General features: G+C 32.5%; 1 protein-coding gene across 1 annotated transcript; it reads left to right on the top strand.

The window, feature by feature from the left end:
• Positions 1-273: 273 nt before the first annotated feature.
• LOC128207980 (glutaminyl-peptide cyclotransferase-like) lies at positions 274-26,455 on the top strand. The gene is made up of 7 exons (XM_052911224.1): positions 274-441; positions 5,351-5,512; positions 11,711-11,995; positions 16,010-16,174; positions 18,318-18,417; positions 19,764-19,901; positions 21,047-26,455. Exons 1-7 carry the CDS (start codon positions 361-363, stop codon positions 21,214-21,216), a joined length of 1,101 nt encoding a protein of 366 aa, XP_052767184.1. The 5' UTR covers positions 274-360; the 3' UTR covers positions 21,217-26,455.
• The last annotated feature ends 379 nt before the right edge of the window (positions 26,456-26,834 follow it).

Here is a 26,834-nt window from a genome sequence, read left to right as displayed (position 1 = left end):
TTGATTCAAATTTATTTCATGTTGTAATTGTGATGCTGATCTTTTACTATATTTCTGTTTTATGTTGCACTGTATGTCCATATATGTGATATGTAGTTCGTGATTTTTAGCGTTTATTGATTTTAAATCAACATTTAATGCGTAAAACAGTTTATAGTTACCGCAAAGGTAGATCACTCTGACTGAGATTTGTTAAGCATTAAGAAGCGACTGTTGTCTGGTACCAAGAATTTTGATTGGTCCGAAATCATTGTCATTAAAGAGTTTGACAGCTGCTCCGTATTATCAGACGTTTGGCCCAGCTGTCAACGTAACTTTCCGAAAGTTTTTTAGTAAAATTAATAACAAATCCCGATCAAAATGTGGAAACAGATATCCTTTTTCTATTCTTTTCTTTTCTTTGGAGTTTGTTGTTCAGTTATTCCCCTGGGAAATTCGGCAGTAAGTAAATAAATTTTATTTATTATACTGTATTTATAAATATTTTCCTACACATGTACACCTGTTATACATTGTTTAATATTTGACAGTCAGTGAGTCACATTAATATAAACATCAGGTAAACACCAATATATAAGTATCATTTCTTATTGACATTTAAAGTGATATTGTTGTATTATTAACATTTAGTTAATTAACATTGGTCAAGATGTAACTCAGGCCTCGAATTTAGCACTCGCACACTCGCAAAATGAGAGCCAAAATTGGAAAATGCGAGTTGAATTTAAAGACACTCACAAAAATTTGGGAGTTCAAAATTTGTAGAAAATATGCAATCCTTGAAAGAAATATGAACATAATCGGTGATCAATTCCTGCACAATAGGTATAACACTAATTTTAGAGATACCTACTTTCATTTTCCGATAAACATACAAAAATTGATTAGGTAGATTAACGTTATGCGCACAGGCAGGTACTTGTTACTATGGGGCAGGTACTCTTTACTATGCAGTTTTGTAGACTGGTCTTTCATTTCCTTTTTGGCGACGGTATTTAGTGATAATAGTAATGAGACACAGTCTGTATAATGATGACAAGCAAAAAGATAAGGTTTTTTTACGCGTGTTGATTTAAAATCGCTGATGGCTGATGGCGATGATCAATCAGTTCTCAAAAAGAACCCCAAATGAAATAATCTGGCCGTTAAAACTGTTTTGAAGTGGAAGAGGGAGTTGTACATTTAATTGACCGTCAACACAGATGACAAGAGAAACATTTTCAAAATATTTTGCACAGACCAATACTGACTTGATCAGACTTCCTCAGTACGTTCTGTCAGTGTTACATATATGATGTCGTTTAATGTAAAATTACATGATAATTTATTAAATCAATTAAACTATACCTTAAATCACAAAGATTTGGCTTAAAAATGTGAGTGAGTGTCTGGTTTAGCTAGTTAAAAATTTAAGCACTCGCAAAAAATTGCAAGTATCAAAAAAAGTTAAATTCAAGCCCTGGACTAACTGTTAGCTGATTTGTCACCATTATTAAACACAAGTGGCAGTTTCATTGATAGGACCACCTGAATGACCTGACTGCTTTTCTCATCATAGAAGATGTAATTATAATAATCATAAATGATTATTTCAAATCCAATAAGCCATATGGCACATGAGGACAAACACAATATAAACAAATATTTATGATTAGGTGAAGACACAATATATTTGTTAAACATGGTTGAAAATAAATTTTAAGTTGAGATACATTGCAAATACTCTACATTTCTATCAGAATTATTACAAATATAAGAAAGAGGTTTCACAATTAAGTGAGATATTATGCAGGCTGCATGCTAAGAATTATTAAACATTATGCATTAATAAAAACTGTTTGCCTGTCTGACATATTTGGCACCCCATAATAAATTGAATGAGAAGATCAAATTATTTACATATCGACCCATAATAAGGACATTCCTACGCACTGGTTAAAAAACAAAGTTGGTCTAGGTCTGTTAACATGGTGACATGCAGTAATAATAAAAAAAACTATTACATACAAAAAGAACAAATATGAATATTAATATTTCAATTGTTTTGCAAGTTTTCCATAAATGTGTATGGTGATTATTATAATAATAAATTAACGGTATTTTTTCATAGAGTATAGCTAAAGAGATTTCATTGTCACGTTTGTCAGTTTACCAGAGACAATAATTACAGATAAATTTGCAACAAATTTTGTAACAGATATATGAACCCTACATAAAAACATTGTTATAAAATTATCATGTAGTTGAATCATAAGTTGAGTTACTAAAATGCAAAAAAATCCCTGACTCAATTTGCAAAACAAGGACTCACTATGCATCCCAGGAGTATTGGTACATTTTTTCATATCATTAAATACAAATTTTGAAAGGTTCCTAATAGTCTGACTGTTAGTACTAAATATAATGATTGATTAAGGAAACGTAATACTTAGTTCGCAGGTCTGAATACAGAGGGCAAATGTACAAGAAATGTAAATGTGTATGATGTCTCCTTTAAATGTGTTTTCCTTGTAAGAATCTGCTATCATCATCATGGGCATTTGCTCACGTTATACCAGTACATATACCTTTGTTACAATAAGAAAATGACAACAAAAATAGTGCACTTCCTGTCTGGTAAGAAAGCATTGAAATAGCCCCATGACGCTTAACATACATTTAATTTTGTATGGCCTTAAAGAAAGCATATTTTTTATTGTAAACTAAACTAGGCCAGCTTCAAGCATTCATTTGATGGATGGTGGACAAGTCTTAATTGAGTTACTTAATCAGCAACCTGAAAGTGACATGTTATTCACATGTTATAAAATGTCATGGTCTATCAACTTTGAAGTTATTTTAATGATCATTATAATTTTCTACAGGTCTGAAAGTGTCTCAGCCATGCTTACTGAAATACTAAAAAATTAATGGTGAGGGCACACTATTTAAATATTTTGCTTGAATAATTTTTAGAGAGAGAAAATTTGGGAGTGGCAGGAGGAATAAGATTAAAAATAAATAATACAATTTCAACACGGGAACAAGCCTAGTTTGACCAATATTTGACAAATGATAAAAATTGAATACATATTTATGGTATATCCTTTTTACGCATATATAATAAAAAGAAAAATTGTTGGTTTCAGCTTACCCAGTTGTGAAATATAGCTTTTAGTGCTCACTTGGTAAAATATATTATGATCTTACACTGAAACCAACAATTTTCCTCTATATATTAAATTTATAATACAAGTATAATAAGTTATTTCCAGATAATGTGCATTTTGGAATTAATGTTTCTTTGATAAAAATGTAGGTGAACTTTTCAACTCTGTCCTGTCAAAGTTAAGTTGTAAATATCATCTGTCATTTCATATATGACTCATGAATGGTCATTTTATTGGGAGAATGCAAAATCTGTGCATGTGTGCTTCAATTAGAAGCAACTCATTTGACTGGCTACTATTTCGGACAAAAGGAGAAGAATTTTGTCTCCATCATGGCTTTGCCTCTGATGAAAATTGTATTTATTGGACTACCTATATTCATTGTGAATAAGTTACTAAATGAACGCACCAGGGTAAGTGCAGAAATGTTTCAATTTATTTTGGAGAAACTACGGTAGTTTGTTTTGTGTTAATTCTTTAATATTGATAATTAACTAGTTCTCCACAAATGTCTTCATTATTCAGGGCTTTCTTATTCTGAGAAGATATGATCCACAAAGTTGTAGTAATTTTAAGTATACTTGTTGTGCAGTGTATGAGCTTGGCGCGAAAATGGGATATTGATGTAACAGGAATCTATTTTGATCTCACAATTAACAATATGTATGTAGGCTACAAGCTACATCTAGTCACAATAGAAGTACATTTGCTTTTTGAAATTATTTCAAAAAAGAAATGTACAAAACTTGAAAACTATACTTACTGCTACATGTATTTCTGCATAACATAATTAAAGCTGCCCTCTCGAGAACAGATTGACTGTTTTGACAACTTTCTTGTTGTTTTTTCTTGGAATGAGCCAATTTTTCATGAATGTCTGAAAATCAGTGATACAAGACTGCTGACAAAAAAACAGATTGCAGTTTTTCATATTTACCGTCGAAAATTTAATGTTTTATGGCTTTAAGCGTTACAATCGCTTTAAGAAAAAGGAGTTAATCAGGATAAAACATCTTTTTTTGAACGTAAACGCTCATTCAACTAAAAATAAAAAAGTTGTCAAAATGGTCATATATGTACTGTGAGAGTGCAGCTTTAAAGTCTTGTTGTTGCAATAGTAATACCTACAACCTATAAATTGTATAATCCTTTAAAAATTCAATTTCAAACTCATGTGCAACCTTAAAAATAACCTTTTCTGATATATTCCAATTGATGCTCAAATTGTAGAATAACAAAAGGAAGCGTTTTAGAACTTAAATAATTTATTGTTGTTTCTTTCTTAGGAAGATTCAAGGTCTAATCAATCGATATTCCATCGATTGAGTATCTCAGAGCATGTGAATCATTTATGATTATTTTCCAGTTGCAGAGCATGGTTTAAAATTAAAAAGGCTTTAAACAATGATTTAAATTGTTATATTTCATTGATAAAAACATAATATGTGAAAACATGCCCTTCAGCAATTTATCATTATGTCATATTGTCATACAGTTACAATTTAATGATAACTTTATAATTCTTTGTTTGTGAAGCTTGAGTTTGAGCCAGGAATTATAAGGAGGCGAGTCATTCTTGACAAAAAAAATATACGGGATTTTTTTTTTTGAAAAATGATCGAGTGCCAGGAAGAGGGAATTAAATTAAAATAAAATTGAGGGAAAAAATAATAGAAATGGATTTTTTCACAAATTTAATAGAATAAAGTTGACTATTTTGCTTTGAAGTCATACGCAATACTTTGTTGTACTCAAAACTGCATGGTACATGCTATTTACATGTACAATGTAATTACTCATGAACTTTGCTGTGAAAAATCAGTGGCCTAATTAAGCTGGGATTTTAAACTGGGTTTGGATTGTAACTCAAGTATGTTTATGACTGTTTCATGGCACCCGAGAGCTAATAGCATGTCTTAACACAACTGAGTACAAGTTTTCCCAATAATATATCACAAGTATAAAGAGTGATAAAAAGTATTACCGGTAAGTGTAATATGATCACTGTGAATAGATAATATTTAGTAGTTATTGTATTATTTTGAAACTACAAGCTTAATGGTTTATTTGATTTTATTCAATTAAATGAAATTTTTGAACTGATCTGTGACATTCAAAAAATATTTAACTGAGATACTTGATCTTACAACATTTTGTCATATACTCTGTGCAAAGATAATCCCATGGTCATCTATTTTCAGTTGAACCAGCGAATGAAGGTGAGCAGTAGCAAGGAAATGCGGATCTTTGCCCAGGACATCAGTAGCAATGAGGATTTCAAGAACACAGTGTTTCGTAACCTTGTCCGACCTCTCCTTATACCACGTATGCCGGACACAGAAAACAGCACCATAGTTCAAAATGTAAGTGAATGTTATTTTGTACAGCTATTTAGTGCCTTGTTTTTGTAATGAACACAAAAATGAGTAATACTAGTTAGAAATAGAATAAAACCTACATCGTCAGCCAATAAAATTGCAAATAGGCAATCATTAAGGACAACCGGGTAGGCTTAATCATTAAGAATTTAAATTTTTGCGATGATTAAAGTTCTGCTTACTGCCATTCATCTGATACACACTCCCTGCGTCAAATTTTGCGTTGTTTCAGCTGATGACGTTGTACTTAAGACAGTTAGAATACCTGAAGTAATATTTAAATGATTAAGAAGGGCTCATTTGCTACGCTCACTCTGTCCATTCTTAATCATTAAAATGTTACTTCATGTCATCTAACTATTAATACTTAAGTTTTTTCTACAACTTAATTTGCTGCAGCATCATGCACTGGCATTGAAGGCCTGTTACAATTACAATACTAGCTAACTGAAAGTACTAACCATTTGTTTTCAATCATTTTTCTTGTGGCGATATTTGTTGGCATATGCAGTTTGGGCCCTTTGTCATGGGATTAAACATTTGGAGAATGTCTGGTTTGTCGCCCTGATGGTGTACAAATGAAGTCGCTGTTAGATTAAAGTGATCATCAGGGTGGCACTTGATGTTAATCTTATTCTGGATAAAACAAAATTCAGTTTTAAAAGTATTCATACATAAATCATTTGATATAACTAAATTGAGTTATTTGAGTGGCAGTAAGCTAAATTTAGACTTTAAAACAGTATAATTATGATTATTACAACCAAAAAACTCGGCCGATTTTTTGAGCAAACTGATCACAGGGGCTGGGTTTGACACTCCCCTTTGACCACACACACCTATTTAAAAAAAAATCCCAGGCTTATTAATAATGATAACTTACAAAAAAAAGAAGAATTTTTATTCTATGGGATGGGGCGTGGTCAAAGGGGTGTGTCAAAACAACGCAACCTGCCCCTGTGAAACTTAAGGTAAAGCAGCCCATTTACAATCAATAAAAGTGACAATAGTATTGATTTAATTGAAATGACAATATTTGTTTGCCACCGACTGCGTAATTATTTTCCTATTTTTCTCATTAATTTGTACTTCCACAACCATTCTTTTGTTGAAGGATACTATTAAATTATTAATAGTTGTACGCTCTAATGTTGTCAATTCATTAATAATGTCTTCAATGTTCTATGTTAACAATATTATTATCAATTTAATCAGTCATGGATGGGCCTCATATTTAGTTGGTTGTGTCCTAAATTTGTTTGAACTCTACGTAGGAGACACTTGCAAAGTGCATACATTCATTTCAATTCATTAAGAAGCAGACAACATATTGTAATTTTGCTCAACTAGTTCTGCACGTTGTGTTTTCAACCTATAGCATTGTTATCCGTTGAGCTTAGAACTCCAAGTCTCTCACATTTGGCATTATGTGGCATTCTCTCTGCCATCTATTTCTCGGAAGTTTTTTATAAGCAGGGGAACAGAATGATTTATGGTCTTTTCAGGAGTCTGGGGACCATCTATTGCTCCTCCAGGGATGTTACATGAGATTAAGGAATCATTTATCATCTTAATTATACTCTTGACTATTTTGTCTTTTTTTTAGATGATGTGCGCTTTTTCCGAATAGAATAATGTATTGTCATAGCCTTGGTGTTTGACTGTTTGCATTGTCATCATTGGCAGCCTTGCCATTGTGTAAAAACTTAAACCTTGACCCAATCTCTAAAGCTGTTTGAGATATAAATGCAGGGGTTTCCTTGAACATTTCATCAGTGATGTCATCAACTTCATCATCAGGGTCTTCATACATATCCTGACTGGTGGATCATTAAAACACAATTATTTTTCCAGAAATGGACAAAACAAATGAAACTGATGGTGCTTTGTTTTGGTACACAGGTTGCCAGAGCAAGTATCCACATTTGTACAGCAAGGCCCATAACTCTGGCTTTCAGCTATGAGTTATACCCCTTTCTGACTTAATAATTGACATGCTTTGGCGTTGCCTCCATGACATTTTTGTTTTCTTTGATGAATTTTCATTCATGTACCGTTGTTCATTTGTAAAAGAAAAATGTTGCTGAGCTTATTATTATTAGAGGGGATAAATTTATTTTCTTCATTCAATTATAAATTATGAATTCTGGCATTTGAAAAAGGGAAAATAGAGCTTGGCATGTCAATACACAGGACTTTGTGGCTTTGCTATACGTATATTCTATTTTAATTTCTTGATTTAATTATTGAAAACATCAAGGGGAATTGACTATTCTTCAAATACTTCTAATATTAGTTTATTCAGTAAACTTACAGAGGTCAAAATTAGCAGAAGCCTGCGAGCCCTTGCATTGGTAAAATGGCAAGTACTTGTGGAAGAATTCCAGCTTGCCCATCCATAAGTCTAGTTTCAATGACTCAACTTACCAAACTCACGAGAGAAACCAGAGAGTTGCAAAATCCCGTCTCGACTTTGGTGCAACAGGATAAATAACCAAATTCACATTGATCTGCAAAATTTTGCAGAGTGGTCGAAATTCACACAAGATTGCACTGTTGAAGTGCTTTCCTGGTTTGCCCAAAGTCTAGATTTTATATATATTCATTATTATATTGCAAGGCTTTTGGTAAACAATGATTCCAAGAACTAGGGAAATAATTAAGGCTTATTCATCTGAAAGACTAATTTCGATGACGGTTATTTTTTATTTTATTTTTTTTGGTTCAGACATCATAAGTCTTATTTTGTTCATTTCCATTTGGAAATTGAAATCTGACACTCTTTTATTTAATTGGATATTTCTCTAAGGATTCTTTAAATGGGGGGAATGAATGGCTTTAATTCTAGACAATTAAATATCTCTGTTCTTTGCATACGTGGCAAACCCAGTCAGAGGTTGTAAAACGTTAAAGGAAATATTCTTATATTATATACAGAAGCCATAGGTGGCAGTTTCAGTCAGAGATGGTGATTTTTAGTATTATATAATTATATACATATATGTATATAATTATATAGTATTTAAAAATCAAGCAGGGATTTTCGCGTATTTTCTTGACATTGAAATATTTCTATTATTACATATATGTATATAATTACATACGGTAGTTTTAGAAATTACCATCTATATATCAACATGATACTGCCACCTATGGCTTCTGTGCATAAAGTTGGACACTATACATGTAGGTTCCATGATTTGTACTGTTATTGTATGACAAATTCAGCTCCACTTCGATTTCACAATGCTTCAGTGATAGTGATGTGAAAGGTTTTTATCAATTCATCCTTTCAAACATTGTATATCTAATGGGATTGAAAATGATAAAACTCACAATGTTCATTATCTGTAGGCCGAATGGACAATAACTGGAAAAGTACACTGTTTTGTCCACAAAACACGTGCCTGCCATGTCACACATATCAGGCAAAAGAGTGATAATTTTGAGCCCAGAATCATGCTCTCGCCCTGGTCCTTTTGTGATTTTTGATTTACTTTCTTTCTGTGACAGTTGAAAGTGAAAATAGACAAAGATAATAATGTTTATGAGCCTTCCTTTACATAACAAAATAACACAATTTGTAAGCTTAACATTTTTTTATCCAGTCGGCTTAAATTTTGCAAAATCTTTTTTCAACCACTTATATGTTGCTGTGTTTAAAGATGTTTTTGCTCAACAACCAGACTTTGCCCTTCGGAAATATCATCTCAGTCTGCAGCACATTCGGATCTTGGCACACCAAGCTATGCAAAAAACCCTGTACCAGACTAATTGTTGAGTTCTGTACTCCTAGATGAGCAAAACAGTCAAGCCTTGACATTTGCTTGCAGCGCATTTGTTCAATTATTTGTCAAAAGTGCAATATGGCCAATTGATCAGAACTTTGTTAATCTTGACATTTAAACTTAAATATTTGAACACTGTCTTTGGCAAGATAGCATGGCAATTTTCAAATCTCTGTTGCTCTCAGGAACTTTCATGGGCACATTTGTTATCTGCTGTATTTCTCGAAAAGTTGGTGACAATTACTTCAGCTCTATATGTTATATATATGAAGTATATGAGCATATCATAAATTATTTCACCTTTTAAAGATAACAATGATTTTGTTAAAAACATTTTTAACTTTTAAAAAGTTTTGAACAATTAGCCCAATGTAACTTTGTTTTTTAATTTGCCTCTGCATTGCACTATTTAGTTTTTTTCTTCTTTTTTTCAACGAGAAAAAAAATGAGAAATTGTTTCCTTAGCTTTGGTTTTGTCTTCAATGGTATCACAGCCTTTTCATTTAAAAGTTTTAACCTTGGCCATATCTCCAAGAATGTTCAATATATTTACATGAAACTTAGTACCGTACACACATTGCCAGAGACACCAGGCACATGGTTAGCATGACCCATAACTCTGTCTTTTTTAAAGAGCTTAAAGCATTTGAGATAAAAAAGAAATGACTGTGTCTTTAATGCTTCCCTTTATTTCTATTGATAACCAGGTCCTGATTGCTCAGAGGTAAAGTGTCCATCTCCTGAACAAGAGGTATCAGTTTTAATCCCTGGACTGGAATGTTTATCTGGTCTCTCACAATGGACACTCAGTATAACTCACTCCGACCCAGGAACCGGACTCGAGAGTGTTTAAAATAAGATGTAAATAACTTTCTACAAACGAAAGTAAAACTGATATAAACTAATGAGAACAAACATTGTTCTAATGACATTCATGATGTTATGTCTTTTAAATTATAATACCAGGTTTTCCTTAAACTTAATGTAGAACTTTCTAAAGTATTTTCATGACGTTGAAATTATGTATCTATAATTACGGAGTCTGAGAATAGACATCCTTAATTTGAAATTGCTCAATAGAGTTTTCAGACATTTTTGCATCAACAATTTATTTTTATTCCATTCCATTTAATGGCAAATTGACAAATGGGAATTTTCTGTCTGAAGACTATTAGTACAATTGAATGGGAGACAGATTCCAACGTAAATGATGTCACATTCTCTAATAACCTCTTCTACATAATGGAGTTGGTATTAAATTGTCGTTTTATTCTATGATTGTTAATGGAAAGGCACTTCATGTCTTCATGATTGTTTGTTAGATAGAAGCCTTATTTGTGAAGCGAAGTTGTGGCTTGTTTGTCGTCAAATGGAGAAATTGAGGAAAATGAACACCTACGTCGTATTCGTTTGGGATGGGCAGGAATGCTGACTCCTCCATATCACCCTGATGCAATAAACAGTCTGGAGACATTCCTTTAAAGTAATTGTTGATGCTTGAAGATGCTGTTACAAATGCCATGTGCACTAAATAATATCATCTCGTGCAGTTATCTTTACGGTGTATTAAATTGTTTGTTGTTATTTTCACAAGGTTGATTGCAGCCATTTTGGGCCCTGCTGATATGTTTTGTGATATTATATTACAAGTTTATTGATCATATAAATTACATTGTGAAACATGAATATAAATTGGGGTGGGGGGGGGGGGGGTTACTGCAATGAAGGTAGTTTAATGTTCACATAAATACATAAATATTTTGTTTTTAATTTTTGTGCGTTCATCCAGTATTGAAGCTCTCACACAATTTTGCAAATTCATGAATGCGCTAGCGCTTCATAGACTATTTGCATTGCGGCCGAGCGTTCATACTGCATGAATGCACAATAAATATGAATGAATCCTTATATATACATTTCCCCTTTTCATTACATTATTGGCATGAGAATAAGGATTTTGGTTTAATGATTTTTGCGTTTATTAGGAAAGTATTTTTTAATTTGTCTTTTATATATGCATGACCCAGGCCCTAAGTGCAAAACTCTGCCTAAATAGGTCACAAAAGGTCGACCAGTTCATGCAAATTGAACAACAAATTGATTGTTAGCGAAAAGTGGGAATGTAAATATTCATTATTACGCTGTATTCATTTGTTTGTAGTTTTTCGTGCTACAGTTCATTAGATTGATTGCAGCAGGTAAATTTGGCCCTGATATGATGTTTCGAGACAAGATACTTAATGTATGTAAACATGTATTTTCTTACATGTTTACAAATTTGCAAAAAATACTTTTATCTGAAAGTTCATTGTCAAAAAATTTGGGGTTATTTTCAGGGATGGATGATATTCTTTTCATTTTATGAATATTCAGTGGTATTGATTATATATTCCAGTACATAAAGAGTCACTTTTCAAATTTGAACTGGGAGGTGGAAGAAGATCGCTTCAGTGACTCGACTCCGTACGGTGTAAAAGAGTTCAACAACATTATCGTCACATACCAGCCAGAGGTGAAAAACAAGCTGGTGCTGTCATGCCATTACGATTCTAAAAATATATCAAGCAGAGGTAATTATTTCATCGCTGCGACAGATTCCGCAGTGCCTTGTGCTATACTCATGGACATTGCTACAAAACTGAACTGTGCCTTACTTCGCAAACAACAGACAAGGAAAAAGGTAACTTTTACTATGACGGTCAAGTTTAGGGGTGGTATTTAATATTAGTCTAAATGGATCCAAGAACGATGTAGCTAATCAGATTACAGTAAAACTGCAGTCGTTCGAACAAGCGGTCGTTCGAGAACCGGCGTTCCCTCGAGGTCGGAGCTTGGTCCCGAACTTTTTCCTTCTATTTTCATATAAAATATACCTACGCTGCATCAAAACCTAATTTTGTCGAGGAGTCAAGCAATATACTCGGTCCCAAGTACACAAATCATGCACAAAACCTTATGGCTCCCTCGAGGTCATAATTTCACACTTTTTCCCGAACGGGTGTTCCAAAATAAACAAACAATTGCTAGGTATTAAAATTTTCTCAAGTTGTAAAAATTGCAATGACAGTTGAAAGGCAATTTGATAAGTTGTGAAAAACCGTTTAACACTGTTAACGCATGACTGATTTTAGTTAATATGGGCATTTTAGAAGATAATTATGAGAAATTAATGACGAGAAGTTAATTGTGAGAAATGTTAATGAGTAATAAAAATATTAATAAACACTACCATATCGATCCAACATCGAAATCTCTGAAAAGAATTCCTTCTTGTCACTTTGCTTTGCAATATGGCAATTTTGTAAAAATTTAAATTTCTATTTATTCATTTATTGATATTTCTTTTACATTTTATATTTAGTATACATATAGTATACGACAGCCTTTCAACATGTGAGTGATTTCCACAATGCAACACATAATCGATGTCTTAGTAAACAGACGACTTCAAACTTAAAATACACTGAAAGATATTTCATAACAGACAGGAGAATTGAAAATCGGGTCGTTCAAAACATCGGTTCCCTCGAGGTTTAGGCTCGGTCCCCGGTGACCTCGATCGATCGCAGTTTTACTGTACTTGTTATTAATAACTGACCTATACAGTGAATTAAGCCAATGATGTATGACCATACAATTAACTTAAGAAGAATATTGAATACTACCCCAGGGCCCATTTTCACCTTAACGTCTCGATTCTGAGTTTTATATTCACGACCATTATTTTATTGCAACATCTTTAATTATAGAGCAATAGTGATTAATCTGGCCATTTATGTTCCAAATACAATGTTGATCAATTAATTTCTCTTATTATATAAAGGACTATGACTCAGTCAGGTAAAATAGAATTTGGATGAACAAGCCTGAATTCTTACACTAGTGCTTGCCATAATCTTTTGTCTGCAAGCCCTGCTATATATAATGGAGAATTTGAGCAGGTCCAGAAAGCATTTTACCAGTGCAGGGCTTGCAGGCTTTTTCTTAATTTGACCACTGCTACATTAAGTGAGAAGTTAGAGAATACAGACCCAGTGGTCATAATCAGCACAAGCCCACACGCCCTGCACCTTTCGGGATTTGCTCAATTTTTTTATTGAACATAGCATAAGCCATAACATTAATTAATCCGAAGCGCTAGTGTCTGAATGTGGACTTGTTCATCCAGAAGTGTGATGAAGTTTGATGACTGCAAGCTACATAACTCTTGGTAGGATTTAATGCTAGTGATGGTCCTTTTTGAATGATTCATAACAAACATTATTTTTAAGGGATAATCCTTACTAAATAATGCATTCATGGAAAATATTTATTACCAGATAACAAGATTGTAACCATGTATTTGATAGCTGAAACTGCTTAAATATTAAATGACTGGTGGGTCCTAAAATATTTACAGTGATCAACTATCATCTCATAAGGTAGAAATACTTTGTTTTCTGCACCTTTCTTTCAAATAAAACACGGTATCCTTCATAAGAATCATTGTTTTCAATATTCATTCCATTCAGTAAATTGGAACAATTGTATTGATTGTGGTACTTCTTGGTTGAGAGTAAGGGTGCATCTTAGTTTTGCATGAATGCTAATCTATTTATGGACATGGATAATCTCTGGAACCGCTATGATTTATGACATTTAGTTTAAACTTAATCTATTGACCATTTCATTAAAAATCCTAGGAGCATTTTTTAGTAATAGGAGAGATTTCAAACAGTGAAGTATTAAAGATGGCCTATTACTCCCAAATAAGATTTACTATATTTAATACAACTGTTTTAATTGACCAAAAAGGATTAATAAATGTCAAAAACAATGGATCTTATCAAGGATACTGTGATTTTTTTTTCAAGAATTAAGGTGCAGAAAACACAGTAATTCTACCTTATGAGACAATAGTTGATCACAGTAAATCTTTTAGCATTCACCAATCATTTAATATTTTTGCGTTTTCAGCTATTAAATACACGGTTATAATATTGTAGTAATTAATATTTTCCATAAATGCATTATTTAGTAAGTATTTGAGGGTGTATCACTCAAAATTTATGTTTGTTAAACATGTGTGTGTATTGATTTTGAATAAGAGTGTCACTTTAATGTCAAAAATCTCTCCACGGACTTATTTAGGATTCTTCTTGAAATACCCCCAAAGTCAAAGGGCGTGTTGTGCAATCAAGTTAAATAACTTAAGTCTGAAAATAATTCAAATTATGTTCTATTCTATGGCTGTAGACTATTGAATTGAAGATACTGGTTTGTGTGAAAACTACTTAAAAATAATATTTGAAATAAATGTTTAATTGCTATACAATAAATTGTAGAACCTATTTCGGGTAAGCTATATTGACTAAATCCGTATGTCCAGTTTTTTGTCATTTTTCTTGTGTTGAAAAATGCTAATGTGCAGAATGTTCATGTGGATGCTAAATAATCGAAAAAAGTTTCATTCTGGGTGAAATTCAATTTGATGAATCTCTATTTTAAGAAAAAATGTGATTCTCACTTTGTGTGTTGTCGTAAAACGATTTTCTACATGCAATTCGTTATTCCATCGCTGATGTCACATGACGTTAATGGTTCCTAATGGCGTAAGATTTATCGTCAGTGAAGGTCGAGCCATCCCATTAAATCAATCTCTTTATTCCGTAATTTTTATTGACAACGATGATTAAGTGCCATAGATATGATGGAAGTTGCTAATTTTCCCTGGATTATGTGTTTACTCCACTGGGCAACAAACTAATGAGAGAATTGAGCGTGTGATGTTCACTTCCAGTCGTTTCATAATGCTCTTGTTGGGTGATGAATAGGTTTTCATTCCAGGAGGGAAATAGCCTTAGAAATCACATTGGCCCTAGTGGCTTGTTAGCAGCAGTTAGCCATTGTGATGTTATTCATACAATATCGTGCGTCAGAGTTGAACGGGAAATGCGCAAGTCTTGCGATTCTCAAGTATCAATGTGTCAATGCAATAAGCATTAGTTTTAATAAGGGTTTTAGCTGATGAGTAATGGAAGGGTGCTGCTCCCTGTCAGTGATTTTTTGTGTGCAATTTACTGCCTTCTAAAAGTTGTTTCCCCTTGCGAGAAAATGTCCCCAAAAATAATAAATAATAAATAAAAAAGCAATGAATTAACAAAAAATTGTCCATTATATTTGCTATTTTGTTCTGATTTTGTATTTTTCCCAATCTGGACTTTTTTTCCAATTTGCAAGGCACAGATGGTATAAATATTATCCCAAAAATCACTTTTTTGTAGTGCCAGCATTTGTACACTCTGCCTTATTAGAATAAAATGCATAGGCTAAGGTTATTTGATATTTCTTGTTTTGATTAAAACTAATATGATAATAGATACAAACAAACTTAACATATTTGAAAAATGAAACCCTATTCTATAACAACTAATCAATGAGAAATAAAAAATGTTACAAGAACATAATTTCGCGTTGTTTGATACAATATGGCATAACTAGGAAGCGGTGTTGAAAAATTCTAAAAAATTAAAAAGGTGCAGTAAATCCAAGCAGGAAACACCTATTTGGTGTTGCCTTAGGTCAAAGTCTATAAAATAGCATTTTATTGCGTGTTTTCTGTTCTTATAGTTCATTTTTGGCTTAAGAAAAAAAACACCATCAGATATTCAAATATACTTTCTTATACTCACATTATAAGTTCTGATTTTCACAGAGTCTAGCAGAAGATGTGACGATACAGATGATGTTTTTCGACGGGGAGGAAGCTTATGAAGAATGGACAGCGACTGATTCCCTGTACGGTTCCCGACATCTGGCGAAGAAGCTTGCAGAGACCTATGACACTCATTATCCTGATACGACAAGGATGGACACTATAGTATGCCCTTTATTCCATCTTTCACTCATGCACACAGTGGTCAGAAATTGGCTCAGGGAGAGCAATATTTGATAAGCATTATATAGTGAGCTGAATTTTTTACCTTCTTTACTCTGTGCATAGGAGTGCTTTATCATTGTCCCGTTAGAAATCGGATCTAGAGGCTCATAAGTCCTTTTAGTAGAAGCTTTCCCCTAAACATAGAAAGCCATTGTCTTCAAGCATACTATACTTCTTCCGACAATGTTGATTTGAGGCCATCGACAAATGAACAAATTTGTATTTTAATTTTGTTTGATTACAAAGGCAGCTCAAACAGCTGAGTATAAGCTGATTTGATTTGAACTTAATTTTCTTTTAAGGGTTAAAACAAGTACCAATTTGGGACATGCTGGGATTTTTTCCAAATGAAAAAGGCACAGGCTGTTTAACTATTAACCAGGTTTTCACATAGTGAAACCTGGTTATTAGAATGGCGAACGTCGTTGTTCGGGCGGGCAGGCGGCCGGGCGGCGTCAAACTCACTTATAAAACTGAATAACTTTAGTAAGGGTTGACATATCTTGACCAAACTTGGTCTATAGAAGGAGTTTATGGGTACCTTTCATGGAATTGCGTTTGGGGTCCCTAGGGTCAAGGTCACTGTTACTAAAAATAGAAAAATGGTTGAAACTGAATAAATTTAGTTAGGGATGACAAATCTTGACTAAACTTGGTCTGTAGGAAGAGTTTATGGAGACCTTTCATGGGATTGTGTTTGGGGTCCCTAGGGTCAAGGTCAAGGTCACTGTTACTAAAAATAGAAAAATAGTTGAAACTGAATAACTTTAGTTAGGGATGACATATCTTGACTAAACTTGGTCTATAGGAAGAGTTTACGGGTACCTTTTATGGGATTGCGTTTGGGGTCCCTAGGGTCAAGGTCAAGGTCACTGTTACTAAAAATAGAAAAACGGTTGAAACTGAATAACTTTAGTTAGGGATTACATATCTTGACCAAACTTGGTCAATAGGAAGAGTTTATGGAGACCTTTCATGGGATTACGTTTGGGGTCCCTAGGTTCAAGGTCAAGGTCACTGTTACTAAAAATAGAAAAACAGTTGAAACTGAATAACTTTAGTAAGGGTTGACAGACCTTGACCAAACTTGGTCTATAGAAAGAGTTTATGGGTACTTTTCATGGGATTGCGTTTGGGGTCCCTAGGGTCAAGGTCAAGGTCACTGTTACTAAAAATAGAAAAAACGGTTGAAACTAAATAACTTTAGTTAGGGATTACATATCTTGACCAAACTTGGTCAATAGGAAGAGTTTATGGAGACCTTTCATGGGATTACGTTTGGGGTCCCTAGGTTCAAGGTCAAGGTCACTGTTACTAAAAATAGAAAAACAGTTGAAACTGAATAACTTTAGTAAGGGTTGACAGACCTTGACCAAACTTGGTCTATAGAAAGAGTTTATGGGTACTTTTCATGGGATTGCGTTTGGGGTCCCTAGGGTCAAGGTCACTGTTACTAAAAATAGAAAAACGGTTGAAACTGAATAACTTTAGTTAGGGATTACATATCTTGACCAAACTTGGTCTATAGGAAGAGTTTATTGATACCTTTCATGGGATTGTGTTTGGGGTCCCTAGATTCAAGGTCAAGGTCACTGTTACTAAAAATAGAAAAATGGTTGAAACTGAATAACTTAAGTTAGGGTTGCCATATCCTGACCCAACTTGGTATAAAGGAAGAGTTTATGGATACCTTTCAATGGATTGCATTTGGTCAAGGTCACTGTTACTAAAAATAGAAAAACAGACACAGGCTGAAGTTCTTCTGTCAATTATTAAAAACCTGGTTTCGTCACATTGCGGCGTTTCTTGTTTGCAATAAAAGATCCCCACAGCAGTATCATAAAGCAGTTGATGCTTGTTTTCTTGATGGCATCAACAAAATTCTTGGTAACATGTATAACTTGTATAGCCGGAAGTTAAAGAAAAAGAAAGAAAAATAAAATTTAATAAATCGTTATAAATTTTGCCGAAAATGTTTTTAAGGTTGAGCCAATTTCTGTGGGTCTGTTATGGGAGGGGAATCAAAAAATGTGTTATTTTTTAATGTATGAAATGATTTAATCATGTTTGTTTTCTGTTTCAGAGTTTGTTTGTTCTGTTGGATTTGATTGGTTCTTCAGATGTGGAATTTAGAAACTTTTACATCAAAACAGATGCTCATTTTCAAATGTTGCAAAAAATAGGTATAAATAAGATAAAGAAGAATTATTGTTTGTTTCAATGTAAGATTGCTGTATATTTCACTGAGTGAGTACCAATATATATATCAGTCATTGAAATTAGACTTTTGGATGAACAAGCCTGAATTCTTATATTTTTGCTTGGCATCAAATTTTTTAACAAGCCCTGATATATAAAATTTAGAATTTGAGCAAGCCCTAAACATATTTTACCAGTGCAGAGCTAGTAGGCTCGTGGTAATTTCGACCACTGTATATACATGTATATATACCACTATATAAGTGGCTGTCCCACCAGTGCGAGAAATGTTAACTAAGGTGATATATATTTTGCAATTTTACACTGAAACAAACATTTTTTATATATATATTTCATGCAAAATAAATGATTAAAAATGATAATTTATTGATACTTAAAATCAGACAACTATGCCAAATTTTATATAAGAAATGCTGTCAGTGATTTTTCTACATCGCAAGAGTGTGGGTATTGGATGTGTTAAACTGTCAAAACAGTGAATTTATCTTGACAAACTTGTTTTAGAAACAGTTACTTTATCATGTTATAATCGAAAATCCACATTTATTTAATACATAAATCACTGAAAAGGCAAGAAATAAATGACACTAATAAGTCTCATTGGGGAAAATAACGTATTCCCTGTAAGAAAACAGTAACAGGTGATCGGTTTTAATCTTATTATCAAAACCAATTAGGTGACAGGAACAACATAAAACATGTCTTCTGGGAATCGTCTGGGAGATTTTAGGGTATTACAATTTTCACTCACTGATTTAGTTCGGCAAATTGTGACAGTGTTTTGCAGAGATAATAAGTATTTGTAGCTGCACATAATAATCTGTCTTATAAACTTGTGTCTGCAGACAATGTCAATTATTTTTATTTAAACAATTGAATTATCTTGGTGTGCGGGAATTGGAGTGTCTAATGTATTTAAATGTTCACACTAAAGCTGCACTCTCACTCTGAAAGTTTTGACAACTTTTTTATTTTTTGTCTTGGAACGAGCCAATTTTTGTAATATGAGACTGTTGACAAAAAATCAGATCTAAGGTTTTCATTTTTATGATCAAAAATTGATGTTTTATGCATTTTTCTTAAAATGTTAGTAACTCTTTTAGCCATAAATCATTGATTTTCAAAAGTAACTATGAATAACTGCGATCTGAGCTTTTGTCAGCAGTCTTGTACCACTTGTTGTTAGATATTTACACAATAATTGGCTCATTCAAAGACAAAAAATAATCTTCTTAGAATACTTTATACTTATAAGATTTAATATACGATCAACTATTGGCCATTATTGTTTTATTTTTGGTTTTTGCAGAGAAGTCATTAAAGAAGGCAGATTTATTAAACCCTAATGGCCGGTTTCAAAATGGCCGCGAGAAGACGATATTTACAAATGCACGTCCATATGGGGGCATCGAAGATGATCATAGACCATTTTTGCTCCATAGTCCAGGTAAGGGACTTTGTCTCTGCTTTTCCTTTTTCAAAATGATTATTTATTTGTGATGTTGTCAGTGAAAAAGAGTCTGGTGTATCCAAAAGTGACATTTTTGTGATATTTCATAATTCATTAGCAGGCAATTAAAGCTATTTTTACTTTTTTGTAAAGAGTTCTTTATTGTCATTTTAATGTTGTTTAAATTTGCTAGGTTAAAATTTGTTTTTATTGTTAACGTTACTATCTTAATATAACTCATTTTCACAGATGACGACACATTTGATAATGCTATGAGGCTTTCCATAATCATAACTCAAGAACTTTATGACCTTGGACCATGAAACTATGGTAGTTGGTTGCTCCTGCCCAGTAGCTTAGGTAAAGGTCATGGTCAAAGTTCTTTGGAAAACTAATTATGATGTTTAGCTTGACTTTGCGAAGAACAAGAAGACTATACTTCTTTCCCCGGCAACGCGTCCTCATCTTGTTAAAAATTTAGGGCGAGTTGGCTTTTTCACTTTTAACTCCAATACCTGTCACACAGTTCTTCAGGACCATCCCCCAATGAGGTTACATAACTCCATATTATCCTTAATACCAATTATGGCCCCTGATTGACTGAGGAACTTAGGTTAAAGTTTAAGGACCCAAAGTGAAATCTGGTTATTAGACATACTTCATTGATTGGGCAGGAGGGCGGTGTCAAACTCACTTATAGTATTAAATAATTTTAGTAAGGTTTGACTGTATGACAACATTGATAACTTTATAGTGACCAAACTTGGTATATAGGATGAGTTTATGGAGACCTTTCATTGGATTGTGTTTGGGGCCCTTAAGGTCAAGGTCAAGGTCACTGTTATTTAAAATAGAAAAAAACAGGTGAAACTGAATGTCACAATGAAGGCTGAAGTTCTTCTGTCAATCATTGAAAACCTGGTTTTGTGGCATTTGGGCATTTCTTGTTTTCTTTTGATTTTGATTTTTTTTTTTTTTTGCTTTTGACAGGCTCGTATTACATCATTATTCAATTTTAAGACAAAGTAATGTATAGTCAAGCGTGCTGTCCTAAGACAGCTCTTGTTTAGCTTACAATGACTTTGAATGATAATATTTTTGAGAATGGAGCTATATAACATTAGCAATTTACTTTTTTCCAGATTTACCCGTGCTTCACCTTATATCAGTACCGTTCCCTAGCGTGTGGCACAAGATGTCCGACAATGAAAACGCCATCGACTACCATGTAACGGACAACTTCAACAGAGTGTTCCGGATATTTGTTGCCAACTACCTCCATCTGTCAACTGAAGCATGCAAGAAGAAGTGATTTTTTTCAACGTTGAAATTGAATGTAATGAAAGCTAAAAATGGTTTTACAATAAAAGTATGGCAAAAAAAAGCAACACTATCATGCTCAGTTTAAATATTATTTAAAAATAATAATTCTTCTCATTTACAGTAATACACATAAATTAATATTTTCAATGTTTGACTCTATAAAAGGTAAAGTTGTCCTTTTAAAGCTACTCTCTCACAGATTGAGAGTTTTGACATTTTTGTAAGTTTATGTTTCAGAATCGGCTGATTTTGGCATCAGTGCCTTCAATTCAGTCATATAAGATACCTCTTAATAGAACAGAACTGTATTGTTGAGAAAACTGCGGAAAATTTCAATTTTATAAAAAGCGTTAGTAAAACTTCTAGCTATAAAACACTTTTTAACTTGCATATGAAAATCTGTGATCTGATCTGTTGTAAGCAGTCATGTATCACTGGTTTCCAGATATGTACGAAATATTGGTTCATTCCTAGACAAAACATAAAAAAACAGTTGTCAAACAGGACAATCTGTGAGAGTGCAGATTTAAAGTTTTTCACAGGTTAAAGTTATATGCGCCTGGCAGCTTATGATGTACATTTTTAGCATGTCAGTTTTTCACAGAAAAAAAGGCAATATATTGTGACAACCTTGGTGTGGTTAGCAACGTCAGCAACGTGGCCTTTGTGCAAAAACTTTGGCCATGTTCAAATCGCAGTTCACTATTACAAGATTTTTTCATGAAACTTGTTACATAAATTGCCAATTAACAACTGCATTCAAAGGCCAATATATCTGGCCTTTAAAAATTGCCCAGTAATTCACTTTTGTGAATTGTAAAAGCAAAAAAAAGTCAGACAAGCGACATCCACTTGGGATGTTTTTGTTAATTATATTAAAACCACTGCTGATTTGGGTTGCACATTACTATTTATTTGTCATTCAAATACTTAATTTATGCAGCATGTTAATGCTTCAAATGGCTGTACTTTTTTACAAAGTATAAAACTTTACATTTGTATTGTTAAACCTATTTTTGTTATGAAAATATCTATTTTATCATTGATTAATGTATGCTTTAAGTGGCTGATTAAACATAGTTTTATTCTCTACAGATATAATTAACGTTCATTTTTTTGCATCACAACTTACAATTACAACTATATTTTTGTACTGCTTTAAAAAAAACAGTATAGTATAAGGCCACATCTATTTTAACTTTTGTTTGACATATTTTGGATGAAAAAGATAAAAATCTGTTTTCTTCATTTTCCAAAAATAAGTATGGTAAATGATTACCAAACATCAATTTGGTGTGGTCTTATGTAAATAGGAGTCATTGAGTTGGTCAATTTATAATGGATGGTACCAGTATATGAGTGATATTACAAACTCCATGCAGTGTTTCTTCCCTTGCAGTACAGTAATCACTGCCACCAAGCAACGTGACCATAGGTATTTAAAATATCATTGGTAAAGATTGTAAATTATCTTTAATTTTAAATTTTTTTTTTTGTATTTTAACCTCAAATTTGATAAAACCTATCCAAAACCAGAGAAGAAAACATTAAAAATTGAAAGTTTTTATAGCTGAAATCCAGCTATACTCGTTCTGGTGGCAGAGATCATTTCTGTTTGTCAGGAGAGATAGCCCTGCGTAGGAGATTGGTTTTGTTAGCTACAGTCCAAACTCGCTATATGTCAACGTCAGATATCTTGATTTTCCGGTGGTGTCGACTCTTCCCCAGTCCCAAATTTATTCCTTCTTATTCTTTATACAAATAAATCTGCTTGGGTCGATTTTTCTATTGATTTTTAAGCTATGTCGAGCCCCTATTTCAGTCCCTGTGGTTGAATTTCACACATTTCCTTTGTCCCTTATGTCGAACTGTAGATGAAGTTGTAGGTGCGAAAATATTCATGATGGTTTGCAGCATGTCGCTAAACTGTCATAAATGGACGGTAATTGGTAAGTGTTAATAATAAAAGTTGTTTGTTTATGTTTTTGATTATAGAGACATTTTTTGATCAAGCTCCTGTTTATTGGTCTTGTATGATTACATCATTTGAAAATCGAGATATCCGATGTGGATATAGCGAGTTTGGACTGTACTTGCAATCAATAATTTAGTCAGCATAATGATTTATGTGAAACATTGAAATTACCCCATATGGGCATTAAGATTACGGCCATGTAATGTTGTTGTTACAAACTCAAACTTGTTATTCCTAAATCAAAAGCTTATTTTTATGGTGAAGCAATTTTATATAGCAAACTAATGTATCTTATTTCTTGTTCAAATAGTGTGAACTATTTCATCTTATTTTGTTAAAGTTGTGGTTAAGGTTGCCCATTTGCATATGTGTATTTCTCCCATTCTTGTACATTTACCAAGCAAGTTACATTTTAAAGGTGCACAATATAGATGTTATAGTTAGATGACAAGAATAAAAATCTTAATGATTAAGAATGGGTTAAGTGAGCGTAGCGAACGAGCCCTTCTTAATCATTCAGATTTTAATTCAACTCATCTAACTTACTTAGAATACAACCTCATTTGCTGACACATTGTCAATGCAAAATCTGATGCAGGGATTGTGTAATGGTTGGGAGGCAGTGGGCGGATCTTTTAACACCCGTGAAAGTTGAAATTCTATCTGCAATTTCATTGGCTAAAAATGAAGGTTGTATTCTTATTACACTTGAAATGAGGAAAACATTTTTTAATGCATTATCTTGTTTTACGCTTGACTTGAATGATCAAAACACAAAATAGCATTTGATTTGTGTACAGTTAAAAAAAAAAGCCTTTATAAATTGGGTTTATAATTAATTGCTACATGGCCACAAATTCACCAGCTAAAAGTGCCAAAATATTGCTAATATTTTTTTATCATATGCTTGATCATTATAGCCAAATGAGTTTAACAAAATAATGAATTTAAATAAAAAAAATAAAATGCTTTGTTATTGCAATTTATTTTCATGATTAAGGTCAAATGAGTTAAACACGATAATGCATTAAAATTAAAAAACCTATAATATGCGCCTTTGATGTTTATGGTGGTAGGCTGGCAAACTTAATTAGTTACTTAATCTACGCATTACGAAGCACAAAAATGATTTCATTGTACATTGTTTGATAGCCATTATCATAAATGATTCATTGTTATCAGGGATAAAGCAATGATTGAATATTGTTGAAAATATTCATAATATAATCATTTGCATAATCACAGAATCATTTGTACAGTGGAAAATGGGAAATAAATAAGGTTATTTGGTCTAGAACTTTAATACCAAATAAACTTGCAGTCAATTGTGTAAATCATTGATAAGTTGTCCACAGGTTGTATTTTGGTCACATTCAAATGATTTGATTGGTTGAGAGATATTATTGGATAAATATTGACCAATCAATTCAAATTTTGGCTATTTTTGACCAAACCAAAGAAACAGTTTTGTATCATTGAAAAGTTAGACAAAACATTTTGTTTATATCTTTATTCATTGCCAAGTACAGCTGTTTATTATATGCTTTCCGGTGGTTTATAAAGATTTATCAGTGAAATAAAATTGATATTTCACTGCTTTGAAATTTAAACCCATGCTCAAATCAAACTTCAGTGTGCTTCAGTGTGCACAGGGCTGAGACAAATGAAGCATTGTTTGGATGCAATTTGGCGCAATATTCTGAAAAATAATTATAAAAAGTCATTTTTATCCTTTTAAGGCATATAATAAAACGGTAAAAATGTTTGTTATATAGTAAGATCACTATATACATGTGTCCACCAAAGGGAAATGTTTCACTGGTGGCTAGGCCACTCGTGAAATATAGCTTTTGTTGCTCACTTGGTGAAACATATCGCGTTCTTCCATACCATTTAATTTAAACATTATTATGACTGTTAATTGTAATTGCATAATCAGTAATTAATCGCATAATCAATCATTGGGTCTAATTTTCTGATGGTTGTTTATGATTTTTAACTCTTTTTTTCCATTATTAAAATTCTCCCCGACAGCTGTTGTTTTCATGTGTCAGTTTCATTTGTTTAACAGTATGAATCTTTAGTCATTCAAAATTGATTTTATGACATATGACATAGTATCCACTTGGTTTGACATAGTATCCATTTGTTATGACATTGTGTCAATCTGGTATGACACAGTGTTAATTTGGTATGACATATTATCAATTTGGTATGACAGTGTCAATTTGGTATGACACATTATCAATTTGGTATGACAGTGTCAATATGATATGACACTGTGTCAATTTGGTATGACATAGTGTCAATTTGGTATGACACAGTGTCAGTCTGGTATGACAGTTACAATCTAGTATGACATATTATCATTTTGGTATGACATTATATCTGTTTGGTATGACATTGTATCAATCTGGTATGACATAGTGTCAATTTGGTATAACATATTATCATTTTGGTATGAAAATAGTGTCAATTTGTCAATTTGTTATGACATAGTATCAATTTGTTATGACATAGTATCTATTTTGTATGACACAGTGTCAATCTGGAATGCAAATGTAAAAGTGTCAATTTGATGTGACCTAGTGTCAACCTGGTATGCCCTAATGTCAATCTGATATGACAAAGTGTCGATGTCAATCTGGTATGACAGTATCTGTTTGGTATGGCCTAATATTAATATTGCAAAGTTTGATTTTAGAAATAATTTCAATTTATGTTTTTATTGGGATAGTAGTAGGTTCGAAACATAAATCTCAATTTATAGTTTGTAGATGTAGAAAAACGTTATTAGCACATGTTATGACTGTGCTATAGTTATTTCATTTATATTTTTTTTTTCAGCATTAGTTTAAGACAAATCAAACATGTTTCAGATAGTTTAAACTTTTGTTGTTAGATATTAAGTAGCATTTCGACATAATATAGTTCTACTTTACGTACTTATTTAACTAAATGTGCAGGCCATATTTAGATTTTTACACTTAAATATAATGATATAGTCTTTACCAATTCTTTTGTATAAAATGAATTTTCTATAAATATACATGATTAAATTTTATATCATTAATAAATAGAATTTGCAAAATAATGACATAGCTATGAAACATTGACTACTACATGTTAAATGTACAAAATATAACATTCTTTAAAGTATAATTTTGTTAGATGAAAACAAGTTGAATGATATGCCATGCATTTGAATGACATCGGTGTTATTTTTGTTTGACAAATAAACTACTATATTAATTTCTCTGTTTGTTTTCCCTTTATCATTAAGGGAACACTTATATTTAAAAAAATCCATTTACTTATAGAAATTATCTTAAATCGGTCTTGTTCAATCAATTACTTTTCAAGCCTTTGTCCAATCATCATCAAATGTAGACAGAATGTATATATGACATGATAAATTGGAACTAAATTAGGACGGGCATATTTTGTGACAGCCAGCTCTCTTTTTTATACATGTACCGGTATGTTGAAGATTTATTTCGTTCAAACAACCTTGTGCACTGAATGAACACTAAATCATAGTTTTTGTTGGCGTTGACGATGGTAGCTTAACAAAAAATTTATTCAAATATCTGGTAAAAACAATTCATGTTTTTACTAGGCTTACACGTCTT

The sequence above is a fragment of the Mya arenaria genome, chromosome 11, assembly GCF_026914265.1.
Source record: "Mya arenaria isolate MELC-2E11 chromosome 11, ASM2691426v1".
In the NCBI taxonomy this organism is placed as follows: Eukaryota; Metazoa; Mollusca; class Bivalvia; order Myida; family Myidae; genus Mya; species Mya arenaria.
This window is presented reverse-complemented; position numbering and strand designations above follow the sequence as displayed.